This window comes from Lupinus angustifolius, chromosome LG20, assembly GCF_001865875.1.
Source record: "Lupinus angustifolius cultivar Tanjil chromosome LG20, LupAngTanjil_v1.0, whole genome shotgun sequence".
Classification (NCBI taxonomy): Eukaryota; Viridiplantae; Streptophyta; class Magnoliopsida; order Fabales; family Fabaceae; genus Lupinus; species Lupinus angustifolius.
Genome location: NC_032028.1, coordinates 3,018,684 through 3,037,248, shown reverse-complemented (window position 1 = coordinate 3,037,248; position 18,565 = coordinate 3,018,684). Strand labels below are relative to the sequence as shown.

Sequence of the window (18,565 nt, the reverse complement as noted above, 5' to 3'; positions counted from 1 at the left end):
CTGTCAATACACAGATTTTAAACTCTAATAAAAATAATGAACTAACAGGTTCTGGTTTACGTGTAGTCACAAGTTTCATACACTTTGAGAGCAACAAAAAAAGGATGATAAAAGTGTAGGCCTCATGAGTCACTTTATCAGGGGGCATGATTTGAACGAATAATCTTTCGATGGATTCTGTCATCTTATGTTTATTTTTGGGTACCCGATTCTATCATTCTTTTATCCTCACTTTTGAATAAAAAAGTGAGAAAGTATTTTTGTACCAGAATACATTTAATTAAAAGTGTAATAATTTATATACAGTCAATATATCATTTATCATTCATTTTGATTATTTTTTTTGAAAAGTTAATACTGAGTGAAAATGAATTATGGATGATAAAATAACAGTTATACTGTCAGTATATACATTTTTTTCTCTTTAATTAATAGCAAATAGGTAAAGGTAAAATAATTTATATTAGTTATTATTTCCCTTAATCTCTACTCTATCAAATAAAACCTATGAGCACCTTCAAAGGCGCACCCACTGCATTGCTTAAATGAACAAAATGTGCAATATTAAAAAATAACTGGGATGCCAAGCAACTATCTCCTATTTAAGCAATCACATTTGAGAGGTGCATATCCACTGGGACACTGGGTGGATCTCAGGAAGAAAAAAAGGTATGTAAAATATAAAAACGTGGATAGATTGTAAAATCAACTTGAGAAGCTTTTTGGAGTATTGAAGAAGTAAAATATTAGTTAGCTTAAATAATGACATTAAGAAAAATACAAAAAATAATTGTAAAAATTGAACGGAAGAAACTGTAATGGATAGTATAGGTAAAAATGCTGAGATAATTACCGACTCTCTGGATTTGTGACATACATAAAACCACAGCCACAGCAATCACCCTAAACCCAACTAGTTAGTTTTGCCATCACTAAGTGTTATAATACTTGTATATCAGATGAATTTCATTTGTTTGAGTGTTTATATTTTCTTCTCATATCACTTAATTTAACTAAGGCTACAAGGGGAGCACATCTGTTGTTGTACCATAAAGTGTGGTTGTAAAAAATGTATTTAAGTTAGAAAATAATGATTAAGTATTTTTCTAACCAATCATAAATAATGGCACATGGAGTGGTACACTTTTATAGGACAACATATGTTCACTCGGCTACAAGGCTCTATAAATCATAATGGAGAGTGTAAATTGTACGATTGGCCATTAGTCAACATTCAACAAGCAATTATATTTAATTCAAGAGTCATCTAGCATAACACTTCAACAACAACAACAAAAGAAAAGTCTCATAACATAATAGTCAACACACGATTGTACTAATCATTCAACTCCAGGATTCATATGATTCAGAAGCCGACCTAATCTTTCACAGAAAATGGATAAAGTCACTTCAATAGGAAATCATTCATATTTTTTTGCCCCTTGGGAAATCACTAACAGACGATGAATGAACAATCGGTAACAGAAAATTATCAAATTGAATATTTTTATTTTTCCTACTTGACTATTTGATACTAATAATCAACTGCTTAAGCATTTAATCACAAAATGATAAAAATATCATCAGCGTTGTAGTGCATAGTTATCTTTACATGTTTATTCATGTCTGAAGTACAAACACAACCAAAATACACTTGCAGAAAGGTGTCTAAACCAAAGATCAAACGATTACTAGTCAAGGGACTTAGTCTACAAAGCATCTTAACTATGACAAAAAAGTTCAGAAATACCTAGAAAGGTCATTTGACTTGTGCATAATAAGGCAGCCAACAACATACAAAAGTTTACATGCAGACATAGTTTTCTTCAATCATAAAAAACGAATATGTCATGTAAGCAATATTCTTATCGTGAAGCATTTCGGCGTTGTTCAATCCAAATAGTTGACCCCATTTAGTGGGACTAAGGCTTAGTTGTTGTTGATGATGTATGTTAGAGGTGGGCCCATATGACAAACAGGCATTTGATACAATAATAAAGAACATAACAAACCTTAAGCAACCCGATTGTCTTGTATTGAAGTCTGTTGTTTTCCATTCTCAATAAAACAGACCCAAAGATAATTGCTGATGCAATTGACATCTTCGCCCGAATTTTGTTTGTCAATGGCTCGGTACATCATGGGAAGCCTAGTCAGCCATTGAATCATGGAGCGAAAGATAATAATGAGTTTCATTACCCCATGCTACATGAAAGAATAAACTACTAGCATAAATCTTTTTTATGTTGTTCCATAACTAGAAGTTCAACTAATATTTAGTGGTCAGGCATGAAGAACTGAAGACAATAGACGATATTGTTGAAGCCTATCCAAGATGTGAAAACAATAAATAGCAATGACACTTTTGTGATCATGTCTTGCCACATGAATTTAGCAAGCCTGATAAGTCTATTATTAATAGACATTCAATTTGTCATGGAAAACAGATAACTTTATCCAATTCCTGCATCCGAAATAACTTACTAATACAGAAGATTATCTAATACCTACCATGGGTGAAGAATTGAAGAGAAGAAATGATGCTGTTGAGAAGGCGAGAAGCCTTTAAGCAAATACAGAAAATAAATAACTGCACCACATTCAAGAGGTGAAAACAATAAACAGTAATGCCACTTTTATGATGAGCAGAGACAAACAATTAAAAGGAAAAGGTAGACCTGCATCCAAGCTCATTTAAGCATCAACCAAAGTTGCTTCCACCAACCTCCTTTCTAAAGTTCTCTTGGTTAATTTCTTTCTACTTTTCAAGAGATCATATGTAGTAACTGGAGTTGCATATATTGCTGTAGATTGTCTTTGAGAGAATGATCAACAAGATCATCAATCCTTTTTTAAGAGTAATAGACACTTTCTGCAGAGCTGTAGTCTATGGATATAAGATCAGCCAAAAACTCAGCACAGTTCTCGTCATCTGGGCAGTGGTACCATTTACATCAATAATTCAACCAATTGTACAGAATTAACAGTAAATAAGTCAGATAAAAATTTAAGGTACAATTTGGATGCGCTAATTCCTATTTCTTTCAAGATATAACAACAATCAGACTAAAGAGGCAATTCTTTTTGGTTGAATGAACATATACACATACTGTTTAGCTTGAAGAGTTAGATGAAGAAAAGGTTACCAGACTACTGCAGAACATATTCTCCAATTACCATATGATAATTAAGGCAAAACAGAAATATCTACCAATTGCATAAAATTTGATATTCGGCAAACATTGAAGTTCGGAACATCGTGCAGTCCTTCCTCTCAAAGTTAGAAGTGCACATTATCCAATTATGCAGCTTATCACAATGTTACTATGAATATTGAGCAAAGACTATGCCGTTTTTTTTGAAGTAATTGGATAACCATGAATTAATATATATACACAGAAAGTATGTTATGCTAAAGGATGTATAGAAAATTCAAGAAATCAAACCAGAGGCCAGGAGCAACTAATTATCTCCCAGCTTAAAGTGTATATAACAACAATACTAAAGACCAGCTCTCTCAAGACAGGATGCCCTGGAGGACCCAATCCTTTCACAGAATGTGAAGTCTTATCTCAGTTCGAGCTATCCAATACGAAAAGCAAAACATCTTTCCATCAACCAACATGAACCCTTATATTACTTGGTCATTGGTATAGCCTTTTCACAGTATTAATAAATATTTCAGCTGCAAGATATTCATGATGGAAACGTTTTGCTTCATCTACCTATGGCAAATGCTCGAAAGCTTTGAATTGTTTCTTATGAGGAAGAAGTTGGTGCAAGAAAATACTGCTAGCTTCTACTGCATTGATGTTCCTCTGATAAAGTAAAAGCAAAATCCTCCATCACAGAATCTTGCACCAAAAACATAAGTTTTGCTAGCTGTTAACTTGGTAGATCTAAGAATCCCAGATGTGGTACAGTTTGAGTCTCCTCACAAGGGAGAAACACATGCCATAAGAATTAAAGAACGTAAAATATCAGATGAAACAACCAATCGCTTAAAAAGCCAACGAATAGATAACTACCATCTTCAACACAAACGCCCACAAGTAACAATCCACCAAAAAGATAAATAAAATATGAAAAGGTTGATAGTATTTGCAAATCCTATTAACAAGAGCACCTCCAATCAGGTCGCAGATGCAGACTTTAACAATTAATCTGGTTATTATCATAGTTAAAGAAAAACCAATAAACAGAAGTCGATAAAAATGATTACTGAATTGCAGATACATATTGATAACCCCAGAAAAAGTAACTCTGCAACTCGATAATGGCTAAACAAATTTATAAAATTCAACAGCAAATAAAAGGGTGAACAAGCAAATTTTTAAATAGATAATTTCACTATGTTAAACACTATCATTCAACAACATATTGTGTCGCAAACTGATTCACAACTACACAACAGCCATTGTGTGATCTGAATATTCAGCTTCCCAGCAAGTCTAAATTTTATTTCTACTTGCTCAAACTACGGAAAAAAACAAAATAAAAAAAAAACTGGGAGACAATTCAGATACTTTCTCCAACAATTCTCTCCACCAATAAAAGAATATAAGAAAAATCCCCTCTTCTACAATAATAAAAATCAACGCACTTTCCATTGATTAATTGAACAAATAATTGAAATACTACAACATATAATGTGTTAGAAACCCATGTCGGAGTGTCAAACTTAACCAATTAAACTACCTCCAGCCTCCCCACTGACCTAACTTTATTCTTCTAGTAATCAGGTGTAAACTCACTACTTATTTTTCACGGTTAAACCAAGTTCACCTGCAATAATAACAGTAGTAGCCATATCCAAGAACATTCCATGCTCCACAACCCCTGCAAGGTTCAAAATTGCATCACTTGCAACCTTCAAATCACCCATACTTTCCTTGAAATACAAATCAATAATATAATTCCCATTGTCAGTGACAAAGGGTTCTTTCTTTTCCCCAAAAGTTCTCAACTTTGCTTCACAACCAGACTCCTCAAACAGCTTCTGAAGCTTAGAAGCAGTGAACTTCCAACAAAACTGAATAACCTCAACAGGCATAGCCAAACCACTACCTCCAACATAGTTAACCAATTTAGACTCATCAACAATCACCACAAACTTCTTACAAGCACCTTCAACCATCTTCTCCCTCAAGAGGGACCCACCACGCCCCTTCACCAAGTTCAAATAAGGATCAACCTCATCAGCACCATCAATTGCAAGATCAACAACAGGGTGAGAATCGAGATCCGAAAGGGGAATTCCAGCCGATAAGGCTTGTTCATGTGTCATCTTCGACGTGGGTATGCCTATGATGTCCTTGAGCTTCCCCTGTTGGAGAAGCTCGCCGATTCGGGCCACGGCGTGTTTCGCCGTGGACCCAGTTCCTAGGCCGAGAACCATACCGGATTCGACATATTCTACGGCCTTGTAGGCTGCGATTTTTTTCAAATCATCTTGCGTGAGAACGATAGAGGGTTGGGAGGGTGAGGAAGGTAAGATAAGACCAGCTTCCATGGCTGCTTTCTCGGATGCGATGAAATGGGGGTATGGAATAGCCATATTGAGAGCTTGAAAAAACAAAAAAGGTTTAAACTTGTGACCACCCAAAAGCTGGATTAGGGATATTGTAATTGATTGAAAGCGAAATCAAGAACCCCAGGACGAAAAATCAGAATTGTGTCAATGTGATGGAAAAAAAAATAAAAAAATGGAGAGAAAAAATAGGGAGATATTCAAGGGGTGTGAGAGATAGGGAATGTGTGGTTGTGAATGAGTAAGAGGAATATAGGGTTTGAGTGCAGCAGAGAAATGTGAGGAGGCAAATATGAGGCACGTTTGGTTTAGGAGGAAGGGTTAGGGTTATATAGGGGAACCAGAAGGGAAGTAACGAAGGGTGGGGGAGGAAAAAAAAACAAGATTCACTTTCAACAAAAACATTTAAAGAAAATTGTAAAGAACAAGAATTTGCTTAGTTGTTTGTTGTGGTGTGCCGAAGGAATTTGACTCATGAATGGATTCGGTAATACGATTTGAGCAGTTTATTTATGGGTGGCTGAGATTTTGAGGAGGCTCTTACCTTTTATTTTAGCATTTTGGTCCTCCACTTTTACAGGAGAGTGAGTCCTCTCAAGCAAGGTTGTAAAAACCATTTTGTATTGGCCGGTTCAACCGGAAAACCGGTGAACCGTACCCCTAATTATCAAAATTGGTCAAAACCGGTGAACTGGCCGGTATTTTACTAAACCGGTCAGTTTATACACATATATTTTTTTTTGAAAAAAAACTTAAAAACCCATTACAAGATGAATCATCTTTCCAACTTTTCTTCAACACTTCAAGACACATGTTTCCAAGGCATATATAGATTATATTTTTTGATTCCTAACCTTCGTGTGTAATCTCAGTGACATTTGTGTAATCTTGAAGTAGTGTCTGAAAATAAGATTTGGTGGAAAAATATAATATTGATATGAGACAGTTTTGACTCATTGGTGTTAAATATTAAAACTCCAAATTTATTTGTTTTGTAGTGTGAGTTGTGAACTTGTGTCATTTATTTATATTTTGCGGTTGTTAAGTGATATTTTTGGATTAATATATGTTTTGTAATTTATACTTTGAATTTGTTAAAGACTTAAAGTTGTTTTATTATGTGAATTTTGAGTAGATTATAAATATGGATTATAATTTTGAGTATCTACCTATTTGAAATTCTTTTGTTATAGGTTTTTATATATATAAATATAAGTAGGTATGTCCGGTTTAATTACTGAACCATCAGTTGAACCACTGTATCACTATACTAATACCCTGACCGGTTTGATAACCGGTACGGTTTTAACAACACTACTCTCAAGTAATGGAGAGATAAGTAATTTTTTCCTTTTCATTTTAAGGATAAAAATATAATCTCATTTTAAATAAAAAAATATTAATATCACTTAATGGAGAGGAATCTCACTCCTTTTACCGGCCTCAATTGCTTGTCTACAAGGCTATCATTGCTGCAAATTATTGTTATTGAGTATAGTGGCGGCCACAAAGCCGTGGAAAAGGGTGTGGGATGACGGAAGTGGCAAGGATTTGAGGGTTTAGATGGAAAAAAGACAAAGTTGGTGGACTTTTAAATAATTAAGACAATGTGTAAAATAATAAATATACTGAATTTGAAACCGTTTGTAATAGGTTTCTGATGCGATTAGACTTAAGTCCATCCTCAACTAGTAAAGTTGAGTTAAATTAGATTCAGTTCAACTTATTTCCATTCTCATTAATATAATGTAAAGAAAACCTTAATGACAAGACACCATTAAAAGTCTGTAGTCTGTACGATACTTCATTTTGCATAATTTCCAGAATTTGAATGGACCGTAGTCATGCAAAATGGAGGACTCTAATTATACAACAAGAAATTAGATTTGAAAACAATTAGGCACGGCCCAAAAAAATAGTTTCTTAGTATGATATAGTGCTCATAAAAAAACAATAATATCGCTCATATGTATAAGAAATTGATATATGTTAAAAATTATTTTCTTCCAAAAAAAAACTTATCAACATGCCTAATTTATGTTCCTTTGAATGCGCCTATGAAAAAAGGTTTCTTGGACTGCGACTCTAATCATAACAAGGCGTCAAATTTCCTTTTATTACCAATCTCCTTAATCAACCACAATCACAAATAATATATATATTCTTATTTAAATCTCACATATTATTTTATAAATTATTATAATTTTGCATAAAATAAGGATAACATGCATTTTTTTCCACAATAGCAAATATTACTACATTTTTATTTGGGTCAACAACATTTATCTTTTTCCATTATATTTATTTCTTTTCTCACTTTTCTTTGACTAAGAATGATTAATAATTATTTTTATTTAAGAATAAAAAGCAGAAAATAATATGACATAATGAAATAGAGTGAAAATATTTTTATTCTATTATGAATTGCGTTCAGAACAATTATTGTGGTTGCTAGATATCTTGTTTAGTGGATATGATTTGTATGATCTTTTGCTTCAGATTCTGTTTAAATAAGTTATTATTGTTGTAAAAAAAAAATTTACTATATTCTTTGTTGTTTTCTTTTCCTTAGCCTATGGTGGCCAGAGGAGGTCCAATGGGAGAGACGTACTATTATACCACTTTGCTTGTTTGATAACGACATAAGCATATGGTGCATGCAATTTGTTTGGTTCTCAAAAAAAAAGGTTTAACTTGTATAACACTTTATTGGTCCAAGAGCATCTTATTGGGATGGGTCTAGCTGCCAAAATTTATTCTCACTTCTCATCTTTGGTCCATATACTTATTTGCATTTTCAATGGTGCACAAACATCCAAGGGAAATTGAGACTTCGATGTGTCAATGACAAGCAATATTTATATACTTGTATACAATTAATTAAGACTAGATAATATTCAAAAAATAATGTGTAATAATAAGTTAGATTTTTCGAGCCAGTGTTTTCTTTCACATAGTCACAATTTAGTTCAAAATGAACGTTCACATTACACTAGAGTTAACATTTTCGGATGTGGTTTCTCTCATACTTCAAAGTTGAAATTGGATTATTTTTAAGGAGAAACAAACATAACACATGAACTGATCACTTGTTTCTAATGATAAAAAAACATTTATAACTTCACATAATAATATATGAATAAAGTATAATTTGTCAAAATCAATAATTATTATACAAGTAAGGTGCACGAATCAAAAGCTTGAGTAGCAGCGGTTGAATTGTAGAAGGAAAAAGAAAGCACATGATTCAGGTGGACTTAAAGCGAGTATGAAGACTGACTTTGACCTGGTAATTCAATGAGATGGCCATCAAGGTGTGTGAATAGCGGTTACTCGTATTCATACAAATTTTTACAGATAATCAATATATATTAAAATAATTATATATGTGAGTGATAAAATTGTCATTATAATTTCATTACTAAAATTTATTATAAAATAATACTAATAAAATATGTTATATATGTGGGTACCCGATGAGTATTTTATCACTCATTCTCATCCTATAAATGACACATGTTTTCCATGTGTGAATGAAATGAAGAAAAGGTCTAATTAAACATGCAGACTCTGGGTCTTGGTCAACATGATGACAAAATCCCAAGGATTTGTAGATTAAGTTTTCTCAATGCTGGAGAATATAAAAAATGTATGAAGGATGTGTTTTGCATACAATTTATAAACTGAGTTTTGATTGAGTGAGATTTGCAAACTAATTTAAGTTATTTAGATAAAAGTTACTTTAAATGGAATTGGGCTTGTGTTTGGAAATGTTATATGGCAATTCTTCCTCAATTTCAGTTTCATGTTCAACACTTTCGTAATACTCCATAGGAGGCTCCATCATATGATAAACAAGGATGTAAAAAGAAATCCAGCATAACTCATTGAGATGCAGAGACATAAGCCACCCATGCACCCCCTTTGAATTGTAATCACATCCAACCTAGAGACTCACTAGTAATTCTTTGACCCACCAATCCACAAAGGTTTTAATAGTAATTCTTTGACCCAATTCACTGATTATTAGACATCACAAGAACAATGCAATTACAAGTTGCCTAGGAGTTTGAGTTTAGCTTTGGCCTTTGGGAATGAGTTGCATTTAAAACAAGAACCATTTTCATTAATGAAGAGAGGAATGCATGTTTTTTGTAATTGCTTTTAGTGTTAAAAGTGTAATTTCATTATAATCAAAAAGATATATATATTATTGAAAGTTGTATTTTTCTTTATTTTTACTATCTCTTATTTCAGGGTTTGCAAGAATTAGTCCAATGATTGATAGGGAAGCAGCTTCAGCAAAGGCCCTATAGTAATTATAGGATCTTCGATGCTAGCCATCATATTATTTTCATGCAAACTACAAATCTCCTGACATGATTTGAAAGTAAATCTCCTGTAGTTAAGTCATGCAGTGAATAAAATAGGAGAAAATCCATAACCCATAAAACTAAAATGCATAAACAAAGAGTATAGCTAGGTGACACATAATTATATATCCTAACAAAGTCAGAGATAGTCTAATAACAACTTACCTTGGTTGAATGAATTACCACAACAGAGACTAAAATGAGGAAAAAATATGACCCGATTAAGATCCTAGGACTCTCAGCACAGTTTGAATAATCTAAAAAAGCAACATTGTGACAATGGATGAATATAGAGGAAATGAAAAGTTGAAACATAAACCACTGAATGGAAAAATAGAGCGGGGGAACTTTCGACTAGGCAAATGCAGAAAAATTCAAGAGCCATTTAGAAAAAGATCAAAGCTTTCACGTTTTTCCCGCTTCAACTAACATTCAACTCACGAGATTATTTTCAGTTTCAGAGAATCGTGTGATCTGATTCATCCCACTTAATAAATATTATGATAAAAGTTGGAAAAATAATTTCTAATAGTTTTAAATCAATTGTACGAATAAGGATTTGAGAGTCTTAATATACCTTATATAAATTTAGTTAGTTTTTTAAAAATTGGTAATGTGATTGACTAATAATCAATTTACACCTAACTCGTGCAGTAGAAACTAGAAAGGGTGTTAAGTACTGTAATAAAAGTTGGAAAAGATAATTTAGAATAATTTTAAATACTTTGAGTGATAATTTCAAATCTTGTAACAACATTATTAGTTTCAATTCTCAAAGCATCAAATTAAAGTTAAATGGTGAATGTAAGTTGGCCAAATGAAAGGGGTATAATATAGTGAATATGAGGCCTTGGATTCAACCATTAAATTGATATGCACTTAAAAAATATATAGAACATCATAAGAGCACCCACAATGGTAGTAAAAAAATCATTCGTAGCAAAATAAACATGTTCTTCGTCAAAGTTCATTACTAAGGAGGAGTCGTTATTGTTCTTATTTTGCAACGGTAAGTTAAATAAACATTATTTTTAAAATTGTGGGTCAACATTAAAAATGAAAAAAAATGGTTATAAAAGAAGGAAATATAAATGTTGGGTAGGTTTGTGAGGTCTATTTAAGAACAAAAATTCAATTGCACCATTGGATACAATTTTGACTTAAATTACTTAAAGTTGTTAAAAGTATAAATAAATATAAAATAATTAGTAAGACCCAATTAAGAATGAAAAATGTTGTACTATTGTTAGATGCTATATAGAGATGAAAGAGATAAATAAGGGGAATGAGAAAAGGACCAAACAGTGGGATATATTTATGTTCTCTTGGCACTCCAAATAGTACGGGCAAAGTGGTGTATGGTTTTGGATACAATGTGAGTTGGATCCATGGAATTGGGTAGAGTCTGTTCTAGCCCAATATCGCAAGACGGGCTACTGGATTCTGTAACACATGCAAAACTATCGAGTCCTAGAGTGCATAATTTTTAGAACAATTTTCCTATAAACAAGTTAATTATTAATGAGTTAAGAGTTCTTCAATCCTTACAAATTATAAATTTTATACAAAAACTCTATTTGGTGTAAAAAAAATTAGATTACAAACATATCATTCATTATCAACTATAATTATTCATTAACTAAAACAAATACACATGAATTAATGATTAATATTATATTAATCGTGTAAAAAAACTTTACACTTAAGTTATACAAGTAGTAAACTCTTTCCTTATGTCACAACAAAAATTGTAGCAAAAGTAAAAAAGTTTCAAGTTTTAAATATGTTTTATAACTAATTTATTTGTTTAAAAAACCTAAAATATATGACAGGTATGATATTAAAAAAACAAGATTTCATGTGGTATAATATGCATCAACAAGGTAATATCTAAATAAATCATTGGATGAGTAAAAAAATTAAATAATCAATTTTTATGAGGCAATGAACAATACGCATATAAAAGAATTAATCCTTATTCACATGGTAATCAGAAGTTATTCATTCTAAAAAATGAATAATTGGAATAAACATTCATACGCATATAAAATATTTAATCCTTATTCACAGGGTAACAAGATGTTATTCATTCTAATAAATGTTGTACACCTTTACCTTATTTTGGATATATGATTGTTATTATTATTTGTTATCATTTGTAATTAATTATATCTGATGAATCAAAATCTATAACATAAAATCATGTGTAAGGTAATTACTATAAGTAAGCCTCATTTATTGACAAATAACCTTATTCTTAAATTAAAATGTTAGCAATGTCCAACAAATACAAATCCATAAAGATGAAAGAAAGAATGACGTAGATAAAGGAAATGAAAAGACAAGAGACTGGTGTGCACAAAAAAGATTCTCTTTCATTTCTAAATTCAACTCAGGGCTACAAGACTGAGTGAGACTGCTGACAAGTCATCAACACATCAATGGTACCAAATACCAACTAACAAAGCTTCTCCTGTCACAGTATTTTTTTTAAAAGATATATGAACTGACATAATAGTATTTACATATTGTCATTCATTTTTAATTATATTTAATTATTAAATAAAAATATTATAAATAAATAATGCATCGAGTATATATAAATTATATAATATCAATATATATTATACTATTTTCCCTTTTTGTAAGAGAAGTAATGATATATATTCATTATATTGTTATATATTCTTTTAATCACAAAGAAATGAAAGTGATAAATGTGATAAAATAATAAGTTGTTTATTAATAACAAATTTATAAGTGATATGTTAAATGATGTTATTTTTTCTTTTAGTGAGAGGAGCAATGATATATAATGTTACAAATTTTCAACTCACCACAAAGTGAGAGTCACATATGTGATAAAATGATAATATATTTATTAATGATAATCTTATAAGTGATATATTTCACTTTTTTATGAGTATATGAGTACAAAAATTTAATAGGATAATATATTATTTTTCTCATTCTCTTGTTTTTTATACAATACATTTCAATAAATTGTAATAAAAATACATTTTGACAGGTACATACCTAATATAAAAAAGTACATTATATTCTGACAAGAATCTATAAGGTACATTTTAATTTTATTTTAGGCCAAAAATACATTTAAACACGTATCCCTCAAAATGTAGTTTTTAGAAGGAAGATACATTAGCATTGCTTATAATATACCTAGAGAGAGTATATTATTTTAATAAAGAAAAGCATGTTACAATATTACAAATAAAAAAATAACCATCCAAATCTCTTTTTGGAGGAGACAGATTTCCGTAGTAAAGATTTTGAGAGTCAAATATTATATGATAATAAATAAAAGATAATATATAATAATATTTTTATTATTTTATTTATATAAAATTATATTTTTATCCTTAAAAATATAATAAAAATAAGCAATTATCTGTTTATTATTAGAGAGGATCTTGTCAGCTTTCTCTTGCTCGAGTTTACTGAGTCCACTATTTTCCCGGTTCCCAATATTTTCTAAGAGTGCTGAATGATTGAACTTGACTGAGTACGGGTTTTACACAGGGAGGAAAAGGAACTATATTAAGGTTGAAGAGTCTGGTTGGGATAACTAGACTCTTGTAAGAAACTGGTTTCAATGAGAAGTAAACATATAATACTAGTTCTTGTCTTTCAATCATAGGTTGAGATAGTAAAGGTACCAGGTTAGATTAGAGGGGTTAAAATAGGAGCTACCTATTCCCCTCTGACCAAACATTATTGGTCACACTATTACTAAGAGCTTGGATTACGGCTACCCGTATGTAAGGTTAAGGTGTGGCAAAAAATAATCTCTGAAGTTTTTTGGTTCATGACCAAACAAATTTTTTAATTACTTCATGAACCAAATTGTTGAATTACTTCCATATCAATCATTCTGTTTAATAACTAATTCCTAAGATTCGTTTGTGAATTAGTGTCCGACGAAATAAGAAAAATGAAATTTTTTAAGAGTTATCTTAGTAATATATTTTATGGTTTTTAAAATTTTATGTTCTCTCATATCTTTATAAAATTTAACTCGTAAACAGACATTAAATAAGACCTTATGAGTTACAACCCTAGCAAATCCCATTAAAAAATAATAAACACATGTGGGTAATCTTTTAATAGAAGATTTGGGGGTAATGGCGTCATCTCTTCTAAAATAGGTTTTAATTTACACCTTGTGATTTGGTATCCTAGCAAGTACCGTTTGAGACGTTCTCAACGACATATTTTTCACTTTAAGGATGAGAATGGAGATTAGTTTTCTACCCAAAAATAAGGAATATTTTAATAGTACAAAAAAAAAGTATATAAAATGGGATATCTTCAAAAACAATAGAAGAGGGAATCATACGCACTCTCTGCGAGTAATTCAAACTTGATTTGATTAGTGTCAATGTCCACTAGATTACTAGATTAGTTAAGGCTCCACCCTTATAGCTGTGCCAATTGCTATTATCCCAATTATGCCCTAAACAAAAATTATTAATCTAAACGAATAACCTTTAGCGATTCAATGTATAAGAGTGATTTTTTAAAACAATACAAACAAAATTGATTGATTGAACCTTTATGTTATTATCACTTTTTCACCTACATCTTATCTTCATTTTTTTTTCTTTTAAATCACATCATCAACTATTTTTTTTATATTTTCTTTCTATATATCTCCTCCTTGCGCTCTTACGTCCAAAAAGAGGTGCTAGGTGCCTAGGTATCACCTCTCTTATTGGAAATATACTTTTTAGTCCAGATAAGATACCAACTTTATTAAAATTTATACTATATAATTAATTATTGAAATAGTTTATTAAATTAATTATATGTTTATCACTTCTCTCTTCTTTTAGATTTAGGTTGAATAAATAGTTGAAATTGAATTTAAGTCATTAATTACTTTTAAAAAAGGGGATAATAAGTAATTAATTTAACAATTCGTTAATAATAAATGTTACTATTCTCTAATGATAGGGTAGTGTTAGTTGTTTTTACTTGGTTTTGTTTGAGGAAAAAAGTGGAAAAGAAAGAGCTGAAAAGGTGTATTAGCGACTCAAAGGAATCAATAAACCTAATATCAGAGAAAAAGTTAGAAGAAGTTGTATCTTGATCACCTTATAGAATGTCAATATTATTATCTAAAAGGCACATGAGTCATTTGTAAGACTATATTCCTAACAAATGAAAAACTTGTAGGTCAAAATTGCTAGAAATTGCGTAGATCAAATTCCGTAAGATTTATAATTAATAAGTGAAATAATATATAAGAATAAGAATATAAACAAGTAAATACTTTTCATATCATATTTTGATAAAAATATATATAAGATATTAGACTTATGAATTCATCTATTTATAAGCATTCATATAATCTAATATTAAATGTTGTAAAACTTTTTAGCCATATCAAATACTTAACAATTTTTCTTCAAATGTGACTCTTTCACACATGGTTACTCCAACTAGACTACAAATCCTTTGAGTATTTTCTCCAGCCTAGTATTGAACATCCTGCATAGTCTCTATACAAAATTAGGAAGATTTTAGATACATGACATCACACAAATAAAATCAACAAAAGTTTTTTGATATTAATGAAATATTTTTCTATACACAAATAAATGTAACATCTTATATACAAGAAACTTGTAATGGGGCTGATTGATACATGAACTCAACTATATTAAATAATGGAAAATATTTTTTAATAATAGCATTCGAATAATCAACAATCAATGGTATTAGAAGAATTCAATTTAATCAATTATTGCTTCAAAATACAGTAATTTTCAATCAATGGTATTAGAAGAATTCAATTTAATCAATTATTGCTTCAAAATACAGTAATTTTGTTTTTATAAAATAAAAGTACAATATTTAGTTTCTTGGGTTATGATGAAATTGTAGGGTGGAAACCTTCTGGATGAGGATCCCAAAACATGTCTTAAATCCTGTCCTAAATCAATTATAGTAAAACAAAAATAGACAAAATTATAAATATTTAAATGTTTTAATTGATATAACATATTGTAATTAGATTGTGATATACTTGGGAACAATAGACCATTGTTCAAACCCTCTAGTCTAATATGAATATTATTTGCCTTCAATTGGGCCAGTTATACTTGAACCTAGCTACGAATGCCTACACATAATGTTAAGGCATACAGCTGTTTGATTAGATATAACCAGGTGTACGGTGTTAAAGAAGTGTTGTCTTCATGAATTGAAAAGGCCTCACTCCAATATAACTTAAGCACCATTTTCATTCAATACCTGTCCCAGAATCTCAATCTCAGCCTGTCTTTAGATTTGCATGTCCCAAAATATCCCTTTTATTGTGTCTATTTAAACAACCCCATAACATCACTCACACACATATTTGTAATGTATGCCCTAGAAATGGAGCTAGCTAGCTTGGTTTCTTGTCAGATAACCAAGAGTTACTTTATGCACAAGATATGTTGGTCATGACTCATGACTGTATATATATTGCTTCGTTGATGGTGCACTTTTTTTGGAACCAATACATAATAAAAGGGGCGAAGCAATTATATAATCCTTGTTTACTTGTGTTGTATATATGTTATGCCTTGGTTACAATCATATCCTACAGCAGTATCATTGTTCTCTCATATATTATGCACGAGGATGGGTTTTCTCTTATCAAATAGTTGTTTATTTAATGTATATTTGTGCAAAGTAAAACAATTAAGTGTTTGTATTTAGTATATGGCAGATTGTGAATAAGGTAGGTGATTGGGAAGGTTGTGGAGGGGAAGAGGCTCACTTCGGTCCAGTCCGAGACAGTTGAAGAGGGCTGAGACTCAGCTGCTGACTCGTTGGTTCGAGAGCTCATCATTAAAATGTAGCAACATGCATGGTGTGCTTCTGATCCAACGATGCGGGAGCTGTGTTCAGTTATCACTGTCATGTCTTGGACTGAAGGGGCCTCTTCATTTCCATTGTCTCATGTCACACTTATTAGATTTTATGCATGATTATTTAGTGCATGTAGTTTTTCTTTATGTGAAAATATGCAGAAACTTGTGTGATCTTTGTTTGCTCTTTGATCATATATATAGAATTGCAATATATGAAATTATTAATTATATTACCCAATTTTGTAGATCAATGGTTTCGTCCAAATTTCATGGAACAGTTAACTCGTTTTGTTTTCCTGCAGGCAGCAAATATCTCTCTATTTTGTTTTGTTTGCAGAAAACCTTCATGATCAAACATTAATTATGGGCCAGGGACCTAGTTAGTAAAGAGCAAATTCAATAGAAGTTGTGCAAGTGACAGAAGTTGCAGCAAGATATCACTTTCAAGTGCAAATTCATAGTTATTTTCAACTATGTTTAATCATTAATATCACAAATGACCTACATCATCTTCTGATCATTGAGTTTCACAGATATGTAGAGATTGCAATATTATGGGGTGTGCAGTGGATTGCTTGTTGGTGAATGATTTGTGAATGTAATTATTATAGCTCAAGCAAGATTATATTAATGTCAATTGTGTCATATCAGTTTATCTATGCCATCAATTTCTCGATCTTCTTAGACCGTCGCAAATGAAGTTGTACATGTGATATTCATTTTGTTAAGTGAACTTATTTTATATTTTGTCTTTGATCTGACTGAACCATAAATAATTTTGCTCACCACTTTTTCTATTTGTTGCTAAATTTTTATATCGCGTGTGCATAAACACACATTAGTAATGAGTAAATGGTGATTTATTTATTAAATGTGCATCTGTATGTAAGTATGTAGAATATTACAATTATACAATGAATTAGATAGCTATTTTTATTATGTAAAAAATCACGAGTGATTTAGCCCGTATTAAAGAGTTCAATTCACGATATATAATCCAACTGATTCAAATCATTTTTTATGTATATCAAGTGTCATCCTCAATTGATAGCTTTAAGACTAATCTAATGTTTACTAGAGAGATTCAATTTAATTTTGTCATTGCTAGATTGTTACCAATATAATTTGGAGTATTATAATTTTTTAATATTTTTTTATTGGTAAAAGACAATTTTATTGAAGATATAATAATAAACAATATTTGATAGTGCTAATGAGTAGCAAAAAAATGAATATAAAGAAATGTTATTAGTAGCATGTTAAGGAAGATTATAGAAATTGTATGAAATGAGTTTAATTAATGCATAGAAAGAACTAGAATTATCTAAGAGAATAGTTATTATAATTTTTCATATCCATTCATCATTCATTCATCCCTTAATAAAGCAAAAGTTCTAAAAATGCTAAATGATCTGGGACATGTAGTCAGATCTTACAATATTACTAACTGAATTTGCAAGATATTTTGTGAGGGTTTTAATCATCTATATAGTCATTCATCCAAAAAGGCTTTTGTGTGTTTTCTTGGGCCTTTCTAAGTTCTGGGCCCTAACAAAGTAATTGAGGTAAGAACATTGTAATAGCTATAGATAGGTTTATGATTTGGATTCTCTACATTTTAAAAAGCAAATAAAAATATATTTTTCAATATCACATTTATCATCTTAATTATAATGAAATTATACATTTGTTATTAAAAATAAAGGGATAAACATTCATTTGTGTTTCTATTAATAAAAGCGGGTGGTTTTGCAGACTACTTCATTTTTTTAAGATAT

The 18,565-nt window shown here is 30.7% G+C and overlaps 1 protein-coding gene and 1 long non-coding RNA gene across 2 annotated transcripts; one reads left to right on the top strand and one right to left on the bottom strand.

Moving 5' to 3' along the window:
• Nucleotides 2,373-4,489, top strand: LOC109336352. The gene is made up of 2 exons (XR_002106341.1): nt 2,373-3,893; nt 3,985-4,489. It is a non-coding gene; the product is annotated as an uncharacterized LOC109336352 (long non-coding RNA).
• Nucleotides 4,586-5,886, bottom strand: LOC109336351 (probable ribose-5-phosphate isomerase 2). Its single transcript, XM_019572892.1, has 2 exons — nt 4,755-5,886; nt 4,586-4,722 (listed from the first exon to the last, which is right to left on the bottom strand). Coding segments are annotated over exons 1-2 (804 nt in total). The 5' UTR covers nt 5,558-5,886; the 3' UTR covers nt 4,586-4,721.

Excerpts from the sequence above, each read along its gene's own strand:
- LOC109336351 (XM_019572892.1), bottom strand. The coding sequence starts at position 5,557 with ATGGCTATTCCATACCCCCATTTCATCGCATCCGAGAAAGCAGCCATG.